Below are 10,664 nucleotides of genomic sequence, written 5' to 3' on the forward strand. Positions count from 1 at the left end.
GGAATTTGCGTGTTTGTTTGCTTAAAACTGCATGCAACTACCAATTGGTTGCACGCCAATTACGTGGTCTCGACAAAACGCTTACTACTAACTGCCGGCCTCCGTCTGGGTCGGTGAATAATTTAAATACGCCGCATACGCTCGCCACCCTTCGCGACAATTTGAACACAAGCGCTGATGTAGAGGGTGGCAACGAGAACAGTCGAAAAAATCGGGCGCTGGGCGTGACCGTCGTCACACATCTACTACGCTAGGTACCGCGAGTCACGGTGGGTTGAATGGCAACAGTTGCCAAATTACTCGAACGCACCGCTCAGCGCCTCCATCCACAGATGCATTTCGTCCTGCGACCTTGCCTTGCACATGAGCGTCTTGGTAATTTTACCAGCGCACGTCGAGACGGAAAACTCGCAAGTGATTTCACTGATCTTCTCTGCGTGGGTCACATACGCGCGACTGAGGGGCACAGCCCACGCGTCCTCCGTATCGTAAACCGTAAACATGTTGCCCTGCATGACGCAGAAACGCGCTCGCTTGGACTTGCGGTCGCCCACTTCGAGCCATCCGCTCTTGTCCACGATGTTGCATTGCAAGTCCAGCTCGGAATCCGAATAGCCCACTGAAAGCGTCGACGACGCGGTGCTAGTGGTGCTGGTGTTCAGCGACTCCTGACGTTTAGCCAGAGCCGCCGCCTCGTTCAATCGGTCCACCCACTGTCGACACAACGTCTCGTTTTTGGCGCGGACGTCAATGATCTTGCCACTCACGGCATACACTTTGAAGGCAATCTTGGATTTCTGCGAAGTTTCTACGTGTGCAACACGCACGGCACCGGCGGGGGTGGACTCGCTTTTCGTCGTGAAAAGATTGTCACCTTGGATCGGCATTAAGGACGATTCCGACACGAACTGGTCCGTGGGGAACGTGTCGTAATACGTGAGTAGAGCGCCGTCAAGCACAAAGTGTTGGTTGCGCCACTTGGAGAAGCGACCGGATTTCTTCCAGAGCCATCCGTGGAACTTCTCGCCCGCCGTCTTACGGCCGAAATGCATGGCCGAGCCCTGCGTACTCTGAACCAGCATCTCAATGTCCACGTTGAGTCCCGAAATGTTTAAGCCGCTGCCGCTGCGTCCACCTGCGCGGCGGGACGAATTGCTGCGGTGATTCATGTCACTGTCTCGACTCGATCTGGTATCGGCCGCGTTGGGGAGCCTGTGAGTGTAGTAGTACCTGTGTTACTGCAAATGCTCGAAGCGGTTTCTTCCGACTGAGCAATTCGCTGAGCGTTCCTCGACTTCTTGTGCGCTCCGCGGCCTCTGCCAAACTGTGCAATCGTCGGATGCTGCTCCACTTGCCGTAGAAGTCAGTTCACCAACTGGCTTTGGCCTGCTCTCTTGCCACCAGTTTTTGCAATTTGCGCACCGCGAAACTAGTTAAAAAAAGGGTGTTCGCCAATCGGAGCCCGAGCGTTTTGTTTCACAAAAGTATGGCAAAGTCTCTGCTTGGGCTTTTGGTCTCGAGCAATTCAAGCAACGGCAACAAGCAAACTTGCTTCGTCTGTCTGGTGGCGTTGTTTGCTGCTTCTGGTCTTGGGCTTGCGACACTGAACCCACAAATTTGTGATTCGGATCGCGTAACTACGGCTGGTTCGTGGCCACCGTCTGCAGGGGAGTTGGCCATCGACGCTGGGTCGGTGCCATCGTTACCAGCACAAACCACCGTGTCGGCGCTCACTGCCCAAAGTGCTGCTGCCTTTGGTGCATCCAGCTGGGACAGCCGATGTCACTCGGGAAGAACGGCCCTATACAAAGCACGTAGGCGCGAGTAACGAGTCGACGCACTCGGCGTATTTTCCCTGGGTCGGGAAGTCCTCGCGATGGCGATTTCTCTGGGGTTAATCAAACACAGTAAAAAGTCCCGTGCACAGTAAAAGAGAGTCGGACGCGTGAGGACGGACTTCCTGCGCAGAGACCATAGGCGTGGACCGATCGTCTCCTTAGGAGACGATCGGTCCCAGTCTGTAGGGAGAGGAGACTCTCCTACAGACTGGGATCGGTCACGCCCTCTCCGGTTGGCCCAACCGTTGGGAACGGACCTGGATTGGCGATTCTTGGAGGTTACATCGCCTGGTGGAATGAAATGCTGCGCGTAAGTAGCAAAACGCTTCGACTGTAGCCATCCGAACATCTTCCTACATGTCTACACATGACTTGCAACAGCGTTCGTTGCAAGTTGTTCGTTCATTTACATTTTGTATTGACGTGCCACACCCATTTTATTTCCCTTTCGGAATATTTCACAATTATTTTTAACTCAAAATATAATAGTGGTATTGGACCAAAAAAAAACATCCTCACTTCTGATTACCTTATGTAGCCATTTCGATTAAGTTCTTTTAACTTCAGGAACAGGTTCAACAGGTGTCAAGATTGACTCACCTCGATCCTCACAAGAATAGCAAAGTCTCCAACTCCACATACTCACTCCACGTGGCGTGTTACTTCCAAGTGAGCTCGACCGCAACCGCGTCAGCTCCGAGATACCACGTGGAGTGTCACCTGGGAGGACCATGGTGAGGCAGCGGCGCGGGGTTTTGGGCAGCACAAACCTGCCAGCGCTCAGCCACAATTCGAACGCTCGCGTCGATGTAAATCATCTGTCTCGACATCCGATCCAAAGAGACACACAAACCATGGCAAGTCAGAACACGAAAGTGGTTGGGCGAGTTGACAATGATGCGATGGACAGACGCCACCTCAAACGCGAGAAGTTCAAGTTGCCTTCGATATCTTCGAGCGCAACCGATGGAACGGCAATTCTACAGTAACGGGACAGTGCAGAACCAAACGCAAACTCTCGCCACGAGTGGCTCAGCTCGATGAACACGAACAGGCAAAGGTAAGCTGCTCGATTTGCTCTTGAGAAGAAGACGTCGACTGACTTAAGTGCTGTCCGTCGACGCTGGTAAGCACAAACTCGCGGCTTCAATTGACTCTTTTGAATTCACATCTAAATGTTACAAAAATGAACATTGGTATTCCAGTCCGATTGGGTTCGGATCCAGGAGATCCGTGCTACTAGCAGCGCTAAATTCGCGGGATCCGGGAGGATCCGGATTCATCACTTGCAAGCAACTTGTCGAAGGGTTGCAAACACCCAACTTTGGGCTTGATGAAAGACTAGCGCGTGCGTTGGTAACTGAGTTTGACGATCAGATGATGCTAAGGTGCCTTATCGAAGCTTCGTTAAGCACCTTCAACTATCTGAAGAACGGCCCAGCCAAGCTGGACAAGATCCAACAATTTTTTTATCAAGAGAGCTACGTTAACCGCGTCCGAACACACGCTGCGCAACTTATTGAAAAGGTAGCAGTCGTGCCCTTGGAGCCAGCTAGCCAATCAACAGAAGTACCCGTGGTACTTGCCAATATTGCCCAGAGTAGAGGCAAAACAGTCGAGCAATGCAACGGTGCGTATCTCGTTGCAAGGTCTGATGCCAGCTATCTGGGTTAGCTGAAGCGTCTATTCTCTTAGACGTAGATCGGCTGTCTTTTGAGTTTGACAAGGTCCGCGAGCAACGGCGAGCGGAAGCCAAGTTTGACAACTTTTTGTTGATTTTCAGTAAACAGGATCGACGTAAAACATGGAGTCTGCGCTGGCATTTTTCTGCATCTTGGCAATCGGAGAACCGAGCATCCCCTTTGGTCGACGTTGCGCAATGCGCACTCCTGCAGCATTACCCACAGGGTGATGTCAGCAACCAAGAATCAAATTTAATCAGCCCATTTGGTTGTGTTCAAACTCACCTCTTCAAAAGCTTGCTCGAAGTGGGCATGGCGATGCAACGCCTTCACAGCTAGACGCATTGATTCGTGCTCCTCAATGAGCTTCTGTTGGTGCTGAGAGAACGTCTCTATCCTATCGATATGAGCTAATAAGATCCTCGTCTACTCGATCCTAAACACCTTAAAATAAACGGCACCAGGTTTTATCACTCAGGTATTGTCCAGGTATACCGGCAGGTATTGTCCAGATAGAGTTTTTACGGTTTAACCCCCCAAACCCGAGAGCCTGTATGAGACACGATTCCGCGAAAAGCTTAACGTGTCTAAGACACGTTAAGCTTTTATACATGACGTTGGTATAGGACCATACAAATTGTCGGTCAAGAAGGGGTAGGCATATTTCCCATCTTCCCGCACAGCAGTACATAGCTATGCGTGTGCCTTGAACTTGGTTTTTCTAGAAAATTAGAAGACACAGGTTTGATGGGTGTCACACAAATCAGCATAGAGGATTGCAGGTGGAATTCTGCGCCACCCATATCTCGGTCATTCGAAAATTTTCACCGCTGCCGCTCAGATGTCCGGGTTCAGAGGCCGATGGCGAGAGCTTCTGAAGGAAGGATGGAAATCAAAGGCCCCTACGGGCCTGTCAAACGACTACACGTACTTTATGCCGGGGAAGACGAAGAAGGACGTACGTGGCGTGGACTTTTTCGTTGGAGAGGCTGCGTTGATGGCATATTTGGACCGTATCGCCTTGGGTAAGTAGTATCGCCTTTCAAGGTCTTTGTGTGGACTTTAACACGTGTGCTTTGCTAGAGGAGATGAAGAAAGCTACCGCGGCGAAGCAACAAGCAAAAGCAGCAGCGACTCAGCCTACTCCGGAAAGTGGACAGCCTGAAACCGATGTGCCTGATAGACAAGATGGTGCGTTTGATCTTATTGTGTATGTACATGTTATGACTCTAACGCTACCGTGTATATAGTTGCTGACCGAACTGTCAGTCCAGATCCAGACACGACGAAGACTGTTTGTCCGAACATTCAGGCTACCTCTCCACACCTGGCAGAGAGTGATTTGGGCAATTCAGTTGGTGATGAAAACGGTAAGCAGGTCGAATACATTGCTTGTACCTGTGAGCTACTGCTAACGCTAACACACCACTCCCTTATAGGTACAGACGAGTATCCCAATTGTAGTTTACATGCTGAATTCGATGCTGCTGCTACATCTGGCTCAGAGTATGCCTGCTCTGAGCCTGATAGCGACGGAGAAAGCACGATGCCAGGTGAAGAAGGGCAACCGGCCGCCATACCACCTGAAGAAGTGCAACCAAGCGTCAGCGTTGCATATTGAATCAGAACGATGATGGGTAAGCTTATGGTGTATATACACGTTAAGGGTACACGTTATGGATTCTTATAGTGTATGTGGATGTAGATGACCCAAACATTATCGCGCCTATAGATAATCCAGCAGATTTTGCAGCACTGGATTCCGATGGTGACAATGAGAATATGTCCATTTACGATGATGATGAGGACTTAGGCCTCGAAGAAGCCGACGCCGTCGTGGAGGATTCAGCTGCTACTCCTGACTTACTTTTCGAGCCATCTCTACTTGAATCAGTTGGCGGAGTTGGAGCACTTGCGCGCGGTAGTGTACACAAGGATGTTCTAAAAGACATGAAGCTCAATGGATGGAATGGACCTGATACCCAATGCCTTTTCCCTACATGGACGAGCCGTACGAGACTCGGACTGATGCATGGCTTACGGAGGACTATCCCAATATTTACAGCGGGGATCACGGGCCTACTGAAGAAGCCCTTTCCGCTGCTTCGACCGCGTTGGGGTCATTCTTCTTGTTTGCACCTCCCCATCTTTGGGAAGACATTGCCGGAGCTAGTGACGACTATTTCCTTCACAATTTGGATAAGCGTGTTGGCGCTCAGCGTGCAAAGCAACAAGCCCGCCACCGGAAGGACAACAATTTTGAAGTGAAATCGCAAGAACAAATCAAGGAGAATTTATTGGCAACACCTGACATATCTGGAAGAGAGTTTTGTATTTTTATTGGCCTACTCATTGCCAGAACAATTGCGCCGAACAAGGAGAAATTTGACCACCACTGGAAGACTACCGACGAAGGCGCAATTCCGCGTGGGTGCTTCGGCCATTATATGAAGCGAGATCGGTTTGCTCATCTTTCCCGCAACATGCATTTCAGTCGCAATGATGCTCCTGAGGCAGCGACGGACCGCGCGTGGAAGCTGCGGCCAGTAATCATCGTACTGCAACATACTTTCCAGCGCAGCTTTGCACCGCCACCGGTCATGGCGTTTGATGAAGCGATGCTTCCTTCAAGATCGGCTTTCAATCGCATGAGAGTGTACATGAAAGATAAGCCTCACAAATGGGGGGACTAAGCTCTTCATGCTGTGCTGTTCTGAGACGGCTTATTGCATCCGGTACGTTTGTGACGCGCCTTCGGGCGCGTTTTTTTTTGGCTATAAAGTTGTCTTAACGTGTCTGCTACATGCTAACGATTTCTTTACCGTGTCTGATACAGTTTCGAGGTTTACTGTGGTAAACGCCAAATGCAAGACGACAGCACTCCACCTGACGAGAAATCCGGCCCTGCTGCAGTGGTGCGAAATCTCCAGCATGTATTTGGCCCCACTGGACCCTCCGACTTTCGACTGGTTGTAACATATCGGTTTTACACCTCCGTGGTGCTTGCAATGCAACTGCTTACGATGTCTTTCTACATCGTTGGAACGATTATGATGAACAAGCAAGGCTTGTGCGAGGCCATTCTACCAGCAAAGCAGAAGAATGGCCGACGAGCGTCGAACAAGCGGCCAGCACATATCGAAAGAGGGACGTACGAAGTGGCGACATCCGTTCATGTTCCTGCAATGAAAGCAATCCGGTGGTACGACAAGCAAGGGGTGCACGTATTAGCAACTGGTGGAAGTGCGCAACAGGACAGAATTGTCCGACGAGACCCTTTTACGGCTTCGTAAGCGGAAGTAATGGCACCAAGAGTGGTAAAAGATTACCAGACCTTTATGGGCGGCGTGGATGTGCATGACCAGTTGCGTCTTCAAAGGTAAGTTGTCTTATCGTGTATAGACAGCTTTACCATTTCCGCTAATCGTGTCTGTTACATGCACCCCGTAGATACTCGTTGCAGTTGGCAAGACGCTACAGAAAGTATTACAAATCGCTGTTCCTAGGCCTTATTGATCTGGCAATTATCAATGCATTTATTGTCTTCAATTGCCGGCGGGTTAGAGATGGTGAACGAAAGCTATCACACGTGCAATATCTCAAACAGCTTCACCTAGAGTTGTGCCAGCTTCAACCTGAAGACTGGCAGCAGCTGCTACGCCGCCGACGGCTCCAGGCGACACCGACAAAAGCTCGAGAAGTCGCCAGACATGTGCCTGTTCAGACCGACGAGTGGCGTAAAGGGAGCGCCACACAAGCTCGAAAACGCCGTCAGCGCGCCTGTAAAGTGTGCTCAGTGCTCAAAGCCGATGGAGAGTTGCGTGGGGGTGAGACTACCTTCTTTTGCGGTGAATGCAGGCTGAAACCGTCTTCTAAAAATGCTCTAGCAGATCGGGTCTTCCTTTGCAACAAAGTGAAGCACTCCGTGAACGGTGTTCCAGCATCGTGCTTCGAGATCTGGCATAAACATTGGAAGAACGGCACATTGATCCCTCAGACACGGAACAAACGCAAGATTCGTGCCCGTAAGCCGAAGATACCTACCGATGAGACTGCAGGTGATGCTGAGAACTCCGAGAAGTCGGGCGGTGAATCTGGAAGTGACGGATCATCACGCCAGAAGCGATCCCGCAGAAGTGATGACGTAGTTTAGGCAGGCTCCGGCTCTGATTTTTGACTTGCATTAAATATACTGCACAGTTCACGTATTCCCAGCTGGTTTGTTTTTTCTAAATATCGACAAATAAATCAGGCTTGTACTGTATCGTCTTTGCGTACAGAAGACACAATAATAGATATACCATGTATTAGGAAGACACTTTAGGCGGGGAAGACACGATACCAAAGTTTGGGGTTGGGGGTATGGACCGGCTTTAGTACAGACACGTTAAAATATATATGGAGTATAATATAGGTGACCATCTTGCGGATAAACCTTAACGTGTGTAGGTATGTGTGAGATGGTGAGCACCAAATGGCCTCGGGCTTGGGGAGTTAAATTACTCTCATTTTCTTCTTTTGATTCCTAGCCACCAGTTAGGGAGACACGTGGCAGCCCCCCCCCCCTCCCACGCACCGAGGATAGCACGCACGCACAAGACTGCCCAGATCAAGGCGAAGATGGCAGAGCAAGAGCGTGTGGCCGAGGAAGCTCATCAGGCTAACCTCGCTCTCTTGCGTGCGGCGCGTACGCGCTTAGAGAGAGCACACGCCAGAGAAATCATGGAGACATCTCGCCCTAGTCCAACTGAAGTAGCAGAGGACAGCAATGCTCAAGAGCGAGTGGAGGAGGCAACAGAAGACGTCTCAGATGAAGGAGGAGATGGTGAGGAAGGGCAGGGAGGTGTGGACACGTCGAGTGAAGCAAAGAAGACTACGGGCGATGAAGAGGACGATTCGGTGGAAGATGAAGAGGATGCAGAGGAGGAGAAGGTCGCTTCGGGCGAAGGGGAAGAGGGTGAACTGGAAGAAGATGAAGTGGAGACGGAACCAACGAGAAAGCGTCGTCAAGGAAAGCAAAGAACCGTCTCCGATGTCAAAGAAGAAGAGCTGGTTCAGGTCCCTGTATTTAAGGCGCATCATGATTCGTGGGCCTCGCTGGAGCAGTCTCTCAAGGAATACATGGAGGCGACGCGCCAAAAAAACGTGGTGAAAGAGGTGATCAATGTAGCCCGCAGGAATGCTGATCTTCGGCGCCAAGTGAGGTACCAAGGGCTTCCTGACTCAGAGTTGCCTCTCGTCCCTGCAGAGATGGAACCTTATCAGCGCAAGTTTATCTGTACGCATCGGTGGTCCGAGCGTGACAGATCAACGGGAAAGCGGACGTCACACAAGCTGAGTACTACCGATTGTCCGTTTCAGATGCTGGCTCAAGCTACCAAGCGTAGTGACGGTCAATGGGGCGTTGTGATGAAGCGTGAAGTGTACGCCCATAATCATCGTGTCTCCGAAGACATTTACAGGTCTTATCCAGGTATTCGCCAGGTTCCGGCGGACTCACCTTTGATGTCAGGTATTGAGCTGCTGGTTGAATCTGAAGCCGGGACAACAAACGTGTACAACTACATTCGAGAGAACTCAAAGCACCGAGTCTCCATGGATGATGTGCACAATCTACTTCGCCGGCTGCGTAAGCAAGGTAAATGTTTGGTTTGATTACATGTCTTGTCTTCTTGTTCCCCTCTAACTTGATGCATTCGCAGGTGTGGAGTTGTCTGATAACGATGCCGTGGCTGAGATGATTATGGACTTCAACAGAGAGTCATCGGCAAATGTTTCTTCGGTGCACGAAAGTGCACGTGGTGTCTACTCTATGGATGATCCTGCCTGGAGTTCGCGAAGTTGGGTCTTTCCTTACTACCTTTCCAGTCAACAAGAATGGTGAGGGAAGGTCAATTCAGTGGCGCGTCGACGGAGATTACGTGCCAGATTGAGTGCGATTCCGGCTAGTCGAATCGCTTGTTGATGATGCGTTGGATAAGTTGAGGGGCGGATTGGCGCTAGATGAAGAAATTGAGTTGGACAGTGACGGTGAGCGAATGGGCAGCATTGAGAGTTACGTGGTGTCAATTGAAAAAGTTGGTCAGTTCACCAGAGAGCAACTGGAAGCTATGAAATCCTTGTGGGGGCTACAAGATACTTGTCTCAATGCTGTTCTTTGCTGTACCTGGTTAAATAGCACTGTTAAACCCGCGGTCAGTGACCCCGCTTCAGCGGGTATTATAATGGGAAAGATACTGGAGTGTTGGCCGTATACACCGCTGGTTGGGTTCGGATTCGACCTGACGTACAACAATCTCTTTTGCTTTCAAGATTCCGCTTGGCTAAACGATAATGCCATGCGTGCTTTTGCGGTTTGTCTCGCACGGTACAAGAACAATTGTACAGTCGTCATTCCGCCTCCCAAAAAAGCCAAAGATGCCAAGAATGTAACCCAACCAAAGGCCACCAAAAGTCGTATCTCTACAAGCACGCTCGACAAAGTTGGTGAAAGTGTTGCCTCGCACCAATTCGTGCTTCTTCCTATCAATTTTGGTGGCACGCATTGGGGATGCCTCGTGGTTGACCGAGACACCAATGTTATCAAGATGTACGACAGCATGGGCGGTAAGAGAAACAAGAAACGGTTGCAGAAGATGGCTGAAGAAATCCGTACTGGGCCTCTACGTGACGATTCCTACGAAGCTTTGGAAGTAACCGAGCCGATGCAAACGGACAGTGACAGTTGCGGTGTGTTTGTGTGCCGGTTTTTCTGGACTTGCGTGAGCAGCGAATCCCCCAGCGATGTGTCCCCAGCTGGTATTACGAAGCTGAGGTGGGAGATGCTGCACGCAGTCATGAAGTTGAGGCCGCGCTAGGTATTCGTGCATATCCGTCAGTGCAACATGCATGCAAACACTAACGATTTTGATACATGGTCAATTCTTGGGCAAAACCTGGACAATGACTGTATGGTGCAGAAGTCGATAATGGTGCATTCGTGGTACGCCACCATGAGCGTGAACGCCGACACACCGCAGCGGCCATCACTCTAGAATTTTTTGAAGTAGCGCACACATGAGTATCCCAGGTTTTAAAACCTGTAAAATACCTGGGTAAACGGTGAAGAAAACGATTGGTTGCGGTGAGCTCCGACGTCGACTGC

At 50.4% G+C, this 10,664-nt stretch overlaps 2 protein-coding genes across 2 annotated transcripts; one reads left to right on the forward strand and one right to left on the reverse strand.

The window, feature by feature from the left end:
• Nucleotides 1-296: 296 nt before the first annotated feature.
• Nucleotides 297-1,201, reverse strand: PITG_05799 (uncharacterized protein; the record flags this gene model as incomplete). The annotated part of the gene is made up of 1 exon (XM_002998001.1): nt 297-1,201. One exon carries the CDS (start codon nt 1,167-1,169, stop codon nt 297-299), a length of 873 nt encoding a protein of 290 aa, XP_002998047.1.
• An 8,429-nt stretch (nt 1,202-9,630) lies between these two features.
• On the forward strand, nt 9,631-10,377 carry PITG_05803 (cysteine protease family C48, putative; the record flags this gene model as incomplete). The annotated part of the gene is made up of 2 exons (XM_002998002.1): nt 9,631-9,714; nt 9,763-10,377. 2 exons carry the CDS (start codon nt 9,631-9,633, stop codon nt 10,375-10,377), a joined length of 699 nt encoding a protein of 232 aa, XP_002998048.1.
• Nucleotides 10,378-10,664: the final 287 nt, after the last annotated feature.

This window comes from Phytophthora infestans, genomic scaffold (assembly GCF_000142945.1).
Source record: "Phytophthora infestans T30-4 supercont1.9 genomic scaffold, whole genome shotgun sequence".
Taxonomy (NCBI): domain Eukaryota; phylum Oomycota; class Peronosporomycetes; order Peronosporales; family Peronosporaceae; genus Phytophthora; species Phytophthora infestans.